We start from the raw sequence: 15,949 nt of genomic DNA on the forward strand, positions 1-15,949 counted from the left end.
GTGCACACTCAGGAAAGACACGAGGCTCTAAGCTCTCACCTCTGGCTGATGCAGAGGCTCTGGGCCAGCAAGAAGTGAAGGCTGCCACAGAGCTGTGAACTGCCTGCCTGACCGCTGCAGGTGTGCCCCATGGCGGCAAGTGTGCCCCACGCTCACACTGAACCCTCAGCAGAGACTGAGGCTTGTTTCCTTTTTTTTTTTTTTTTGGAGACAGAGTCTTGCTTTGTCGCCCAGGCTGGATTGCTGTGGCCGGATCTCAGCTCACTGCAAGCTCCGCCTCCTGGGTTCACGCCATTCTCCTGCCTCAGCCTCCCGAGTAGCTGGGACTACAGGTGCCACCACCTCGCCCGGCTAGTTTTTTGTATTTTTTAGTAGAGACGGGGTTTCACCGTGTTAGTCAGGATGGTCTCGATCTCCTGACCTCATGATCCTCCCGCCTCGGCCTCCCAAAGTGCTGGGATTACAGGCATGAGCCACTGCACCCAGCCAGACTAAGGCTTGTTTCTAGGCATTTAAGGCAATCTGTCTGGTCATCGTCTGACCACGAACCAAACTGAGCAGAGACTTGGTGGCCACACATGATGAAAAAACACACACTTTACAGAATTCGATGAGAATAGTCACTAAGCAAACAACAACAACAAACAGCAGCAGCAACACCACGACCACCTAAGGAGAGGGAAGTTCTGGTTTTCAGAGTTGCCACACTATATTATTTAAAATATCAAGTTTTCCTAAAAATTTTTGAGGCATTCAAAGAAACATGCAAATGTGCCTCTTCCACAGGAAAACAACAGAAGCTGTTCTTGAGGAAGCCAAAGGACTTACAAGACAAAGACTTTAAATGACCTTTTTTTTTTTTTTTGGAGACAGAGTCTTGCTCTGTCACCCAGGCTGGAGTGCAGTGGCGTGATCCCAGCCTACTGCAACCTCTGCCTCCCAAGTTCAATTGATTCCCCTGCCTCAGCCTCCCAAGTAGCTGGGATTACAGGCATGCATCACCATGCCCAGCTAATTTTTGTATTTTTAGTAGAGATGGAGTTTCACCATGTTGGGCAGACTGGTCTTGAACTCCTGACCTCAAGTGATCCACCCACCTTGGCCTCCCAAAGTGCTGGGATAATAGGCATGAGCCACTGTGCCCAGACTAAATGAGCTATTTTTAATGTGCTCCAAAAACTATAAGAACAATGTCTAAAGAACTAAATAAAAGTAGGAAAATAGTGTCCCATCACATAGAGAATATGAATAAAGACAGAGAAATTATATTTCAAAAATAATTGAAAAATTAAGTACAGGAGCTCAACAGCAGATCTTAGCAGCAGAAGAAAGAACTGGCAAACTTCAGGATGGGTCAACTGAAATTATCCAGTCTGAGGAACAGAAAGAAAAAAGAATAATAAAAAATTAGAAACCTGTGAGACCATCCAATGTACTAAGATACATGTAAAGGCAGTCCCAGATGTAGGAGAGAAAGAATGAGGCAGAAAGAATATTTGAAGAACCAATGACCCAAAATTCCCAAAACTAGATGGACAACATGAATCTCCACATCAAAGACACTCAATGAACTCCAAGTAGAATAAACTCTAAGAGAGCCACAACTAGACACATCAAAATCAGACTTTCAAAACCCAGAGAAAAGTACATCTATTGAAAGCAGTGAGAAGCAACTCGTCACACATGTTATGGACTAAATATTTGTCCCCTCCAAAACTCATGTTCGAAGTTTAATCCCCGATTTGGCAGTATCAGGAGGGAGGAGGTAACTGGGTCATGAGGACTCTGCCCTCATGAATGCATTAATCCACTCAGGAATTAATGAATCAATGGGTTATCACAAGAGGGGGCCTGGTGACTTTCTAGGAAGAGGGAGACGTGAGCTGGCACACTAGCACGCTCAGCCTCCCCATCACATGATACCCTGTGCCACCTCAGGACTCTGCAGAGAGTCCCCAACAGCAAGGAGACCCTCACCTGATGCTGCCCCCAACCTTGAACTTCTCAGCCTGGATACCTGTAAGAAATAATTCCTTTTCTTTATAAATTACCCAGTTTCAGATGTTCTGTGATAAGCAACAGAAAACAGGCAATGATCCCCAATCACATTAACAACTAATTTCTCATCTGAGACTATGAAGGCCAACAGGCAGTGGAATGAAATATTCAAAGTCCTTAAGGAAAAAAGACTATCAACCAAGAATTCTATACTCAGAAAATCTATCCTTCAAAAGTCAAGGAGAAATCAATACATTCCCAAACAAAAAACAAAGAGAATTTTTGCTAACAACCCTTCCCTAGAAGTTCTAAATGGAGTACTTTAGGCAAAAATGAAAGGACATTAGACAGTGAGTTGCATCCAAATGAAGAAATAAACAGCACCAGTAAACGTCATTATTTAGCAAATATGAAAGACAGAATAAATATTTGGGTATGTAACATTTATTTTCTCCTAATTTTCTTTAAACTGTATAAAGCAGTAATTATAAATTCATGTTGATAAACATATAATCTATAAAGATGTAATTTTCTTGACAGTAACAGTACAAAGAAGGGAAAGAGAAGAAAATGATAGAGAGTGTTTGAAAATTAAGTTGGTGTTAATTAAACTAGATTATTATAAAGATCTTAATGTTAATTTGAATTAATAAATTAATATTAACTTGGTGTTAATAAAATTAATATTAATCTTCTGAGCAAACACTAAGAAAGCAACTCAAAAAATAATCAGGAATGAAAGGACATTATTACTGACCTTACAGACATAAAAATTGTAAGGAGCCTACAGAAAAACTATAAGTAATCATATGCCAACAAATTAGATAATCTAGGTGAAACTGACAAATTCCTATGAAGACATGAACTACTGAAACTGACTCAAGAAGAAATAGAAAATTTGAATATGCCTATAACAATTAAGGAAATTGAATGAGTAATTTAAAACCTCATAAAGAAAAGCCCATGGTCAGATAGCTTCCATTTTCAGTAATTTCACTTCAAATGTTTAAGGAAGAATTAACACCATTCTTTCACAGTCTTCCAAAAAAAAAAAAAGAGAGAGAATTGGATTGAAGGATGTAAAGTATTGATCCTGGGTGTGTCTGTGAGGGTGCTGTCAAAGGAGATAATTTGATGTGAACTTGTCTGGATTGAAGGATGCAAAGTATTGATCCTGGGTGTGTCTGTGAGGGTGCTGTCAAAGGACATTCCCATTTGAGTCAGTGAACTGGGAGAGGCAAACCCACCCTCAATCTGGTGGGCACCATCTAATCAGCTTCCAGCATGGCCAGCGTAAAAGCAGGCAGAAGACCATCAAAGTGGTTTAGTCTTCCGGCCTACATCCTTCTCCCCTGTGGGATGCTTCCTGCCTTCGAACCTCAGACTCCAGGTTCTTCAGCTTTAGGACTCAGACTGGCTTTCTTGCTCCTGAGGGCCTATTGTGGGACTTCACCTCCTCAAAAAACTCCCCTTTATAGACACATCTATCCTATTAGTTCGGCCTTTCTAGAGAACCCTGACTAATGCATTGGACAAGTTATGTATTACTATAATACCAAAACCAAAGATATCAAAAGATTAAGAAATATCCTTTATAAATACGGACATAAAAATTCTCAACAAAACCCTAAGATACTGAATCCAGAAACATATAAAAAGAATTATACAGCATGGTCAAGTAAGACTTATCCCAGGAATATAAGATTGGTTCAAATATAAAAACTAACCAATGAGATACACGATGCTCACAGGATTCACGTGCTACGATGTAGACTGAATGTGGACGTCCTCCCCAAACATACGTGCTGGAATTCTGATGCCCAGTGTGACGGCATTAGGAGGAGAAGCCTTTGGGGGTAATTAGGTCACGAAGAAGGCACCCACACAGGTGGGATTCATATCCAAAGGAAAGAGATCCCAGAGCTCCCTTGCCCCATCTGCCACACGAGGACACGGGGGGAAGATGCCCCCACCAGACACCAAACCTGCAGGAGCCTCCAGAGCTGTGAGAAATCCATGTTTGCTGTTTCAGCCGCCCACGCCATATAATTTTTGTGGCAGCAGCTTGAAAAGGAGAAAAACTGGCACCGGGAAGTAGGGGCAGTGCTGTGACAAATTCCTAAAAACGCAGAAGCAGCTTTGGGTCTGGGAAATGTAGGGAGGCTGAAAGAGTCTTGAGATGTGTGCTGGAACAAGCCTCCTTCACCGTGGATGAATTTTTAAAAGTGCTTGTGTTGAGATCAGAAGGAAGACAAAGCCATGTCTCTTAGAGAACAGCTGGGCCATCATGAACGGAATGCTGGGAGGATGCAGACAGAAAGGCCATGGGAAAGGAGGAATGAACTATTGGACAGTGGAGAAGAGGCCATGCTCCTCACAGAGTGGTGAGGACCATGGCCGAATGCGTTCATGCTCTGGGCTCCTGTGGAAGGTAGAGCTTGTGAATGACAAAATGAAAGAGAGTCCCTCGGTGGCAGAGGGCCTCACAAATGGCCGGCCGGAGCTGGGAGCTGGGTGGAAGGAGCCACTGGGCCTGCCTGGGGCTGCTCCTCCATTGCCCTGCACAGCCTGAGTCAGACAGAGCGCAAATCCCACGGAGAGTGAGCCCTGAGCTGGACAGAGCGCGAGTCCCACAGAGGGTGAGCCCTGAGTTGGAGAGAGCGTGAGTCCCACAGAGGGTGAGCCCTGAGCTGGACAGAGCACGAGTCCCACAGAGGGTGAACCCTGAGCTGGAGAGAGCGTGAGTCCCACAGAGGGTGAGCCCTGAGCTGGACAGAATGCAAATCCCACTGAGGGTGACCCCTGAGCCAGACAGAATGCAAATCCCACTGAGGGTGAGCACCATGTACGATTCAAACACACCCACCTGTGCTCATCAGATGTGAGCCAGACGTTCTCCCTCCCCAACCTCACACCACACATCTGCCTGGAGGTCGGGTGGTGGGTGGATCTCAGCTCCTCTCAGCAAGAAGGAAAGCCTCCAAGCTCCAAGGGCCCAGGGTAGGAGTTAAAACAAGACAGGCGAGCACAAGGAGGCACAGGCAATGACAGTGGGCAAGAAGGAGGCAGAGCCTGGCTCCCCTGATCTGTGCCGGCAAGCATGGCCACGTTCCCAGCAGCAGCTCCCCCAGACGCCATCCCAGCCAGGACCCATGCGGCCAGCCTTGGATTTCTGTGTTCCAGTTCATATTGTTTGGGGATTTCTTTGCCTTCTCTTTTAAGGAAATGATAACACCGTTTTATGTACACATTTGGGTGTTTTTTTTTTTGTTTTTTTTTTGCTGTTTGCTTCTGACACGCAGCTCAATAAGTCAGAAGATTCTCGCCAGAAAATTAATCCATAGTCATTTTCATGACAGCAAATTGCATGCCAACGAGTGATATTTAAACACTGAATTTCAATGGCTTGTCAGAAGCAAAATATATTTTTTTTAAAAAATCATACATGAGAAAGCAGTATGTCTGCCCATGAAATAATGCTGCCTGTAGTAGACCAGAATGGTAAAAACACAGTGAACGTATTTTGTTCTGTGATGTACACATCTACGTGGAGGAAGAGGGTTGTGAAATTAACTCCCATTTACCCTCCTTCTTCATGCGGAAGGCTCTGAAGTCCACGCAAGCAGCTGTCCATCAATGAATCTGACGACGGCACCTGCAAGCAGTGCCTGGATGAAGACGACAGGCAGAAGCTTAGGACCAACTCTGTTTCAAGTGCAGTTACCAAGACAGAATCATCTCCGGAATCCTGAAAAATGCGCCAACACACATGCTCATGTGTAGACACCCATACACACGCACACACACCTGCACAGGCACTCACATGCTCACATGTAGACACCCACACGCAAAACGTCCCTACCCAAACACTATCCCCATGTGAGGCTGACAAAACTCAGGAAGACACCAGGATTTGAGATTCTTTCCTTCAGGTGTGTGCATGTGTGGGGGTGTCTACATGTGAGCATGTGAATAAGTGTGCAGATGTGTGTGTGCATGTCTACTTATGAGCATGTGTGTGTGCAGGTGAGTGTGCAAGTATGTGGGTGTCTACACATCTGCAGGTGTGTGTATGTGTGTGGGTGTCTATGTGAGTACATGTGCAGGTATGTGTGCATGTGTCTACACGTGAGCCCATGAGTGCATGTGCAGGTGTGTGCCTGTGTGTGTCTACACGTGAGCACATTAATGTGTGTGCAGGTGTGTGTGCATGTGTGGGTGTCTACAAGTGAGCATGTGAATGTGTGTGCAGGTATGTGTGCCTTCACAGCACACCCACCTTCCAGAAGCATGCATCCTGGACTAGGTGCAGGAGCAAGCACACCAGTGGCTCCGGCAACCAAAGGGGCCTCCTGCCACAGGGTCATCCCTGGAGTTGCTGGAAATGCCCAGCCCAGGACACACCCCACAGCTGTGTCAGAACCAGCTGAGAAGGTGTCAGCAATTCTGTGTCCTCACAATGCAGAAGATGACTTTTCACTGTCTAGAGAGTCCAACAGCCCAGGACACATAGCCCCTGGGGATGGAGCTGGGCAGGGGGCTCCAGCTGTCCAGGCCATGGGCAGTTCTGATATACATGGGAAGATGCTCAGCCAGGGCCTGAGCAAGACCAGAGATGCAGGGCTGCCTGGGACCTCTGTCTCTACACAAGGCTATCTGCGTCCCCGTCTTCACACGCGGCTGCCTGGGGCTGTCCCTCCATCCCCACGCGGGGCTGCCTGGGACTCCGTCTCCATAAAGATGCTCTTATCCTCAAGAATAGGTGCCAGGAATGTGGACACAGCCTGACACTCGACACAATATTAATTTTCTCTGAGATGGTTTTCCTTAGGAGTTACCTTTTACCATTATTTGGTTAGATTGTTGACATGTAATTTCAATTCATGGATATATGAGACAAACTAGAAAAAGCTATTGCTTTAAAATCATAGGTAAGAAAACTCATCTCTGTTGGGGAATTCGGGGCCACTAGATATTTCTCTATCTCTCCTTTTGAAACTCACCTTAAATTTCTTGTTTTTTTCTAGTTTGTCAGGCTGAGCACCTTGTGCATTCTCTGGTTTCGTTTCATTCCGGGACGCCCACCCAGGCAGGGCCCCAGAGTGCTCACAGCACCAGCTCCCACGAGAAGACAGCTCAGGTGAACTCCGGCACACTGACCCTGCCACATCTCCGCACAGGATAGCACGGAAACGTGATGATGCTCGGTGCCAGCCTGAAGACCTTCTGGGGGTCAGCTGCCAGCACATGGTGATAGCTACATACATACCTAGAGCCGGGTCAAAATTAGGCTCAGGGAGGTTCTGAAAGAATCAGGCCCATTCTCATTGGAAGACCCCTGGCCTCCACTCGCACGCCCAGCCATGGGCCTGGCAAAAGCTCATCCGTTCGCTCTTTAAATAAGGCTTTTCCCCCTTCTCAAGACGATACAGTGAAGGTTGAAACACAGAGTAAGGCTCACAAGATAAGCAAACCCAGAAAATGACACAGTGGAATAGTCACACAACCGTCCTTCAATGTGACTCACTCCATGTTTGTCCCTGCGCGAGCAGTGTTCCGTCTGTATCATCTACACTGATACCCGTATCTACTTGCCCAGCCAAGCCTGGCGCTGGGCTGCACACAGCACCCCACTGCCAAATGACAGTGGCATAGACGGAGCAGGAGCTGGGCCCAAGCTGCCCTGGAGGCTCCCGCGGGAGAGGGCTCAGGAGTCCAGTGTGGCCTGGAACGTGCACCAGGGAGTGGCCCAGCGCCCTGGACCGCACCACCACACGCGCTTCTCCCTCTCAACCAGCAGTTTGGCTTTGTGGAGAGTTCCCCACAAAGTCACCAAGACTCAGGTGACTTGGGCTTTGTTTGCGGGTGGTTCTGTGTAACATGCAGGCGCCACCCAAAAGCAGACACGTGCAGCACTATGCATTGCCCCTGCTGGGACCCCTGAAGGACAGAGGTGAACCTGGGACCCCCCTGAAGGACAGAGGTGAACGGAAACCCTCCTGCTGAGCAGAACCTCAAGCAGCGCACCTGGCTGGTGATTCTGCCTGGAAGGAGAAATGGCCAGATGTGTGATTATTTATCAATTAATGGGCTGTGGCCAATGGTTTGGCTAGATGGCCAGGTTCTCAGAGACAATATTACTGGAAACATTGTTGACAACGGCAACTGTGGAAGAGACATACGAGATAGACATCTATGAAGTGGTAGGAAGTGCTAAGATATGTATGTCCCGTGTGAATATTCTCCAAAGAGTGACTTCAGCAGAGGAGTTTGTTTTTTGTTTTTTGTTTTTTTTTTGAGACGGAGTCTCGCTCTGTCACCCAGGCTGGAGTGCAGTGGCGCTATCTCTGCTCACTGCAAGCTCTGCCTCCCGGGTTCACGGCATTCTCCTGCCTCAGCCTCCCAAATAGCTGGGACTACAGGCGCTGCCACCACGCCCGGCTCATTTTTTGTGTTTTCAGTAGAGACGGGGTTTCACCATGTTAGCCAGGATGGTCTCGATCTCCTGACCTCATGATCCGCCCGTCTCGGCCTCCCAAAGTGCTGGGATTACAGGCGTAAGCCACCGCGCCCGGCCAGAGGAGAGTTTTAATAACCAAGTGGATTGGGGTGACCTGTTCTGTGGACACCAGTCCACCTCTTTCCCCAGCCACCCCTCCAGAGCCCAGCAGGCCCATGAACAAATGGCTGCAGTGGCAGGGGTGGAGGCAGAGGCAGGGGTAGAGACGGAGGCAGGGGTAGAGACGGAGGCAGGGGTGGAGGCATTGGCAGGGGTGGAGGTGGCAGGGGTGGAGGCGGAGGCAGGGGTGGAGGCGGAGGCAGGGGTGGAGGCGGTGGCAGGGGTGGAGGCGGAGGCAGGGGTGGAGGCGGTGGCAGGGGTGGAGGCGGAGGCAGGGGTGGAGGCGGTGGCAGGGGTGGAGGTGATGCCTGGGCTCCCACTCACCAAGGCCAGCCCTGCTGTGGCCACCCCTGAGTCCCCAGTCGGCCACCACAAAGACCAGCCCTGATTCCCCAACATGACACCATTTCCCGAGGTGATCAGCCAGCCGCCGGGGGCAGGTGGTTCCACCTGCAGCTTCCCCTGAGGAAGGGGTGGGGAATAGTCCTTGCTGGACTAGAGCTTACTCCAGATGTGGATTTCCCTTCCCTAGGCACAGTGTTCCTGCCAGAATTACCATCCGTGGACTCAGAACGCCTTATCCGTCACTATGGTGTCCACATAGCACTGCTTCTGACCAAGAGACCTCACTTCACAGCCAAAGAAGGGCAGCAGGGGCCAGTGCTCTGGTAATTCCGGGGTCTTACCATGTTGCCATATATAATTTTTAAATTATCATAATTTTTAAAATTATGTTCTCATCACCCCTGCAGGGACCACCGACAACAAAAATCTCACAACAACGGTGACAGGCAGAGGCTGACTCTCTCCAGGCCGAGCCACACCTGCACCAGACCCAGCCAGGCCCAGGTAAGCAGCCGACGCCCGCCTACCGTGCACCGGGACCAGCTATGGCCACTGCAGCCTCCAGGCATCTCCTCCCTCGGACACAGGAGGCAGCAGGCCTGGGTTCCTCCAAACCTGGGAGCGGACGATCCCAGCAGGAAGCACCCGTGAGCCCAGCGCCCGGCTGCCATCTGCCCCTTCCACCACCGCACTCGCGGATTCGGTCCGTCCCAGCTCCTCACCCCCCAGGAGGAGAAGCAAAGCCCGTGTGGGCGCTCAGTGCGGCAGCCCCCGAGCCTCGGCCCACGCCCGCCCTACCTGTGCCGGAGAGTTTCTGCAAAGCCACGCGCAGGCGCTGCAGGGCCACGGGCGACACCTCGTAGCGGTAAAAGTCCATTGCCGGAACCTTCTGGCACCTTCCAAACACTCCATCTGTGGGGGAAGCAGATAAGACAGAACGAGACGTTTCATTGTCAGGGAGCAGGAAGGTCACACACATCCTTGCAATGCGTTCTCATCACCTGCCGCCCTGAGGTTTTGGGGCACGGGGCGCCAGAGGGGAGTTAGGACCCGGGAGCGCCCAGAATGTGCTGGTTTGTGAAATAAAAACCGAGCATCCCGGAAAACACAAATGCCAAAGTGGAGAGAAAGTCCAGCGTGGCTGCGATGTTTTCACTCCGCTTTCCTCCATACCCCCCAACCCTCCTTTTATGTAACTTCACATTGTTTATGTAAAACTTGCTTCTGACAACTCAGTGACAACAAAAAAATAAAGTCAATAACATTCCAGGCCAGTTTTCCAGAGGAAAACAGAAAACCCAGGAAATACAAATATTAATTTGTAGGCGCTCCAAGCTTCGGCAGAGTCTCTCCCGGGCTGCGTGGGAGGCCAGGGCGGCTTCCCCGGCTGCTTTCCGCGGCGCAGGAGAGGCGCGAGGCTGGCGAACGACGTGGGACTAATGGGACTAATTTATTTAGCTCAATTCCATTTGTCTGAAATGGCAGACTCTGCTCATCAACATCCTTTCCAACCACACCTTCTAATTAATTTAGGCCCTAATTAGTCTTTATTTGGTGAATTGTTCACTTTGAGACAAGCTTCCTGTGGGGTTTCAAACATTCAAATTACCTTCTTTGGTGCACACAAAAGATTAATTCAGGCACTACTGCTTCCACACAGGGCGGCCATCTGCAGCTCCAGGCCGGGCGGAAGGGGAAATGGTCTTTCATTGTTCACTACGGTTTCGCCGTGCAGCTTGGCTGAAGAAAGCCATTCAAATGCAACAAGTGTAATTAGCAGAAACACATTCGCCCAGGGCCAGGCTGACGCGGTAATTGCTGGTCTGATATTACATATATGCTCACGACACGGGGCCGGGTGATTAGCAGAAAATAACCTCCAGTATTGCAAGCGTCTTGCGGGTTTCTATGGGACTTTGCAAAGCCCAAAGAATCCGGGAGGCAGCCTGGCAGCTGCGCGGGCGGCGCACAATGGCGAGGAGGAGACGCCAGGCCCGCGCGGTTTCCCTCCGCGCAGCCCGGCCGCGCTGCCTCCCGTGTGAGAGCCGGACCGAAGCCCCTGCGAGGCCACACACAGGCAGAGGGCTCCCGGGGACACGCCTGCAGCGCCCGGCCCCCCCACCGTCCGTGATGGACGGGCCGCACCACACGGCGGGAACGCCGCTCCTTTGCCTTCCAGTGCAAGCAGGAGTGGGAAGAGGGGGAGGAGGGAGAAAGGGGCAAAGAGGGAAAAGAAGGAATGACTTCAAACATACCTGATATTTGTACTCTACGTTTCAAATGGAAATATCTTGAACATAGAAAGGCAGGAACTGGAGGGCACGTTGAGATGACCCAGACCCCGGGCTCACAATGCCGAAAACTCGCCTAGGCCTCGGGGCCACAGAGGAGGGAGTGAGCCACAGGTGGAAAGAACCAAAAACCAGGTTCCTGGACCCCCAGGCAGGGCCCAAGTCAGTGATCACCTAACCTTAGGCCAGGGCCGGCAGCGTCTTCCGATCCCTGAGGCCACGGGAGGCTCAGAAGCCCAGGGCTCCGCTCAGCAGCAGTGCCCGCGAGCTGCGCTCCCCAGCCCCAGAAGGAACGACGGTGCCCGGCTGCCCGCAGCTCTCCCGGCCTCTTGTGCACATTGGAAAACGCACCCCTGGGATGGACGCGTGGCCAGCTCAGGGCACAGGGCATGGCAGAGCGTGGCTGGTCCTGGCCCCACTCGGCCACTCCGGGTGTCTGCACACAGTACTTGGCAATTTGGTACCAAATATAAGAGAAGCACATCTGAGAGCAGCCAAAGCTTCCCAACATGCGGCTGGGAATCCCTTTCCCAAGCAAGCTCATGAAATCGCTCAGCTTTTCATAGAGAAAAATGGCCCAGGACAATTTGTATCACTTTTGGAACGTTCCAGGCAAACCACTTCTCAAGCATAACAGCCTCATTCTTTAAATTTTGTTTTTCATACAATGTCACAAGTATCTTTTCAGAATAATATATATTACATTTTCTTGAAAACTGTCTTTTAAACATGTGTTTAGAATATATAGAATATAATGCATAATGTTTGTGCTTTTAAAATCAGTTTTGGCTAATAATTTTAACTACTTGACAGTTGATATAAATTAACCATTGATTCTCTTTGCCTTAGACTATCCCTGTGCTGAATGCGATAGACACAGATACCATCCCCAGTGCATTGTTAATAGGCTTTATTTTTAGAACAGTTTAGATTACCGCAAAATTGAGTGGAAAGTACGGATTTTTTCATGCATCCTCACACACGTACACACACACACACAGCCTCCCTCACACACACAGCCTCCCACACGTACACACAGCCTCCCTCACACACACACAGCCTCCCACACACACAGCCCCTCATACACACACATCCTCCCTCGCACAGCGTCACACACACACAGCCTCTCACACACGCACACACAGCCTCCCTCACACACACACAGCCTCCCACACACACACAGCCACTCATACACACACATCCTCCCTCACACACAGCATCACACACGCACACAGCCTCCCTCACACACACAGCCTCCCTCACACACACACACACAGCCTCCCGTCGCCCACGTCCTCGCCACAGTGACAATCAGCATAACAGTGACTGCGCCATTTTTCACTCCCAGCGGCCGCGGTGGCGTCCCCGTCGCCCGCGTCCTCACTCCCAGCAGCCGCGGTGTCCCCGTCGCCCGCGTCCTCACTCCCAGCAGCTGCGGTGTCCCCATCGCCCACGTCCTCACTCCCAGCGGCCGTGGTGTCCCCGTCGCCCGCGTCCTCACTCCCAGCAGCCGCGGTGGCGTCCCCGTCGCCCGCGTCCTCACTCCCAGCGGCCGCGGTGTCCCCGTCGCCCGCGTCCTCAGCAGCTCTTGGTGGTGTAGATGTTCTGGTGTTTGGCTGCTCTCTTAGGTGCATATCGGTATCTCATGATTTTTCACCCAATGCATTTTTCAACAATGAAATTCAACCTTATCTCCATATTTAAAGAACTTCATGATACAGGTGTCCTTCATTCCAGTAAATACTCAGCAATAAGGGTTGTTGAAGATGATTGTGACCAGAAGGAAGGAGCCCAGAAGCTCCCACAGATCATGCCCAGGCTCACTGCTACCCTGCTTGATTTTTAGGGTACTGGCTTCCCCCAAATATGGATACAGCCTAGTAGTGAAATAGAACATTAAGGAAATTCCTAAATACATTTGATAGAACTGATTTTTATGTTGCCAGAATTTTGAAAGTATTGCTTCGTTCTTCTGGGTCACTTGGCTAAAAGGCAGGACCCCAAAAGGTCTCTATGAACATACTAGAAAAAAGGACTGGAAAGTGAAATCTCAATCAGGAAAGCATCAGGAGTGATGAGACTCCAGAGTCGGGACGCCAGGGGTGATCCACACAGCAGAGGTGCTGGAGCCAGAGAACCAAAGCTCCCACCAGTCCAGGCTGAACTCCCCCATCTCAGACGTGGGGCACAGCCTCCGAAACAATCTCGGGAAGTGGCACACTGAAGTCGCCTCACCGCTGACCATTTAATCACCCTGGAAACTACCCAGAGCCCCTAACCCTCAGGCCCCGTCCTCTGCAGGACTCCTGCCTTCGTATTCTTGGGACACAGCCAAGACCCTACCTGGGATCTGACCTGGCTCGGGGTCCCCTCATGAACTGTCCTCTACTGACTGTGTTTCCTGCACCATGGCCCTGCACCCCATCAACATAACCCCATCATCGAAGCCCAGACTGACCCGTCCAGCTCTGTGGTCCTGCAGGCCGTGCCGAGCTCCCAGCTGGAAGCACATCGCCACAGCAGCAGTGGAGGCAGGAGGCCTTGGGTGATGGAGCCTGTCCATGAGACTCTCAGAACCAGGGCCCTGCTTTTTGTCCAGAATGTGCATTCCCTGCACGACCTTGGTTCCAAATCTCACCACTGAGTTCACATTGGGAGCTGTCTGAAAATCATGGGAGAGGAGAACGGGTTTGCCTGTGAAAACTGTGGGCTCCCTGTCCACCCATCCTCAGCTACTGCCACCATCAAAACACTCATGTGTGCAAATATATGTGTATGTGTGAATTCTTATACAGAAACACGTGCACAGCTCCTAACTCACACATGCACATGTGCACAGCCACTAACATGCTTAACTGCCAAACTTACTGTGCATGCCCAAGGATGCCGCTAGTCCAACATCATCAACCCTTCCGACAAACAGACACTGCCCGTGCCTCTGTGTGGAAGCCTAACCCTCAGGCGCTCCTCAATGACGGCTTCATGCCTTCTCCCTCTGTCTTCCCTGCAGCGTTGGGTGCTCTTGTCAACGCAGCTCGTCATTTCTGTCCCCAGCATTGCCTGCGCCTTGCAAAGCCCCTTCCTGTTCCGGGAGCGGGTCAGTGCCATGCCTGCTGCTCGGCTGCCTCCGCCCCACACCCTCGTCCCAGGAAAGGCACAGCTCTGCCCTGCATCCCGCTTGCATGGCCAGGCCAGGACAGCCGGGAGACACGCACACAGAAAAAGCAGACACTGCAGGCTCCATACATCAGAGCTTCCAGGATCCTGGGGCAACAGATGTTCACCACTGATGGTTCAGTTATGATTGTGGACAGGCTGCAAAAAAGGGCACGAGAGAACCTGACAGAGGGTGCTGACCTCATCCAGCAGTCAGAGAACGAACAGCAGCCGGCCTGAGGACATCGAGGACACTCCAGGCTGAGGAGCAGTTCCATCCATGGCAGCACCCAGCCCAGGTGGGCAGCGAGGAGGGAGCAACTCTGTGCATGGCAGCACCCGGCCCTCGTCAGCCCCAGTGGGCAGTGGCGACAAGGCCTTACAGTTCTGGATCAGGCAGGAGAGGGCACCAAGCGGGTCAAGCCAGTGAAGCAGATCGTGCAGAGCCTGCGGGAATCAGAGGCAGTGGCCTTCATCCCAGGAGCTGGAGGAGGCCGCCTCCACTTGGGTGGTGTTCCAGGCAGGGCAGGCTCTTGAATGGGTCTGCATTTTAAAACAGATCTCCCTGGCAAGGGCTGGAATTGCCAGGAGCCCATGGCGGGTGAACGGAGCAGCCCCACCCAGGGGATCGTGGCTAAGTGAGGATGGTGGTCGTGGAGACCAGAGACCTGGATAGCCTGGAGCCATTTACAGGGCAAACCTCAGGTCGACACGCATCCTTCTGCCAGCAGCAGCAATCAGGCCCTTCCACACGCTACCGAGCCCATGCACAGACAGACTCGTGGGGGAGGGGAATATTCTGGGAGATGTTCTGTAGAATGAGTCTTTTTCTGAAACAGAAAGGAAGGCTTCTTGCTGCCCTGGCTGGGAGAGGCGAGACATGGCAGGTGTCCCCTGACAGGAACTCTGCCTGGCCTGGAACTCCGATCTCAGGGACTCAGTGAACTGGGGGGCCTGACATCCCCAGAGTTCTAGGATGCAGCCCCCTTCACTGTGCAGACAGAAGGCTGGACCCCACTGCCTCTGGGACCAGCATGGACAGTGCTAAAGACAGTGAGAGAAGGAACGTCCAGGATGCAGAGCGGTGGATGAACAGGGCCCAGGACAATGGACACAAAAGTCTGAGGAGCAAAAGTTTTGCTTAGAGACATTTTTATTAACAATAGTCTAGAATTGGGTGGTCAGTTTCTTCCGTTTGAAAGAGAAAATATTGAGCATTTTCTGTTGTTGGATTTTTGGAGAAATAAGAAAAAGAGCTCATTTATCTTGGTCATTTGTTTTAACCAGTGGTCCTTGGAGCACTGTTCCCACAGGCCAAAGTAATTTCATTCACAGTGTCACTGTCACCAAAACACAAACCCAGGCCTAGCGCGGGCCTCCTCCAGGACCAAGCTTCCAGCCCGCTTCTATTCTGAGTCTGTGGGGCTGCGTACATCCCTCCACTTACACCACATGTGTGTGTACGTGGTGCACATATGCACATTCATACCTGCATGCACCAACACACACATTTTCACACACTTCTCCCATGCACAGGACA

At 50.9% G+C, this 15,949-nt stretch overlaps 1 protein-coding gene across 10 annotated transcripts in view; it reads right to left on the reverse strand.

The window, feature by feature from the left end:
- Nucleotides 1-15,949, reverse strand: part of PTPRN2 (protein tyrosine phosphatase receptor type N2) — a 1,017,982-nt gene that overhangs the window by 750,862 nt on the left and 251,171 nt on the right. For 8 of the 10 annotated variants that reach the window (XM_045387364.2, XM_045387363.2, XM_045387365.2 and 5 more), the window contains one exon: nucleotides 9,761-9,874. In XM_045387364.2, the coding sequence (XP_045243299.2) occupies nucleotides 9,761-9,874 (114 nt within the window). Of the gene's footprint in view, nucleotides 1-9,760; nucleotides 9,875-10,571; nucleotides 10,662-15,949 lie in introns of those variants that run through there. The other 2 variants (XM_065542854.1, XM_065542853.1) reach the window with 1 other exon arrangement.

This window comes from Macaca fascicularis, chromosome 3 (genome assembly GCF_037993035.2).
Source record: "Macaca fascicularis isolate 582-1 chromosome 3, T2T-MFA8v1.1".
NCBI classification, from domain to species: Eukaryota; Metazoa; Chordata; class Mammalia; order Primates; family Cercopithecidae; genus Macaca; species Macaca fascicularis.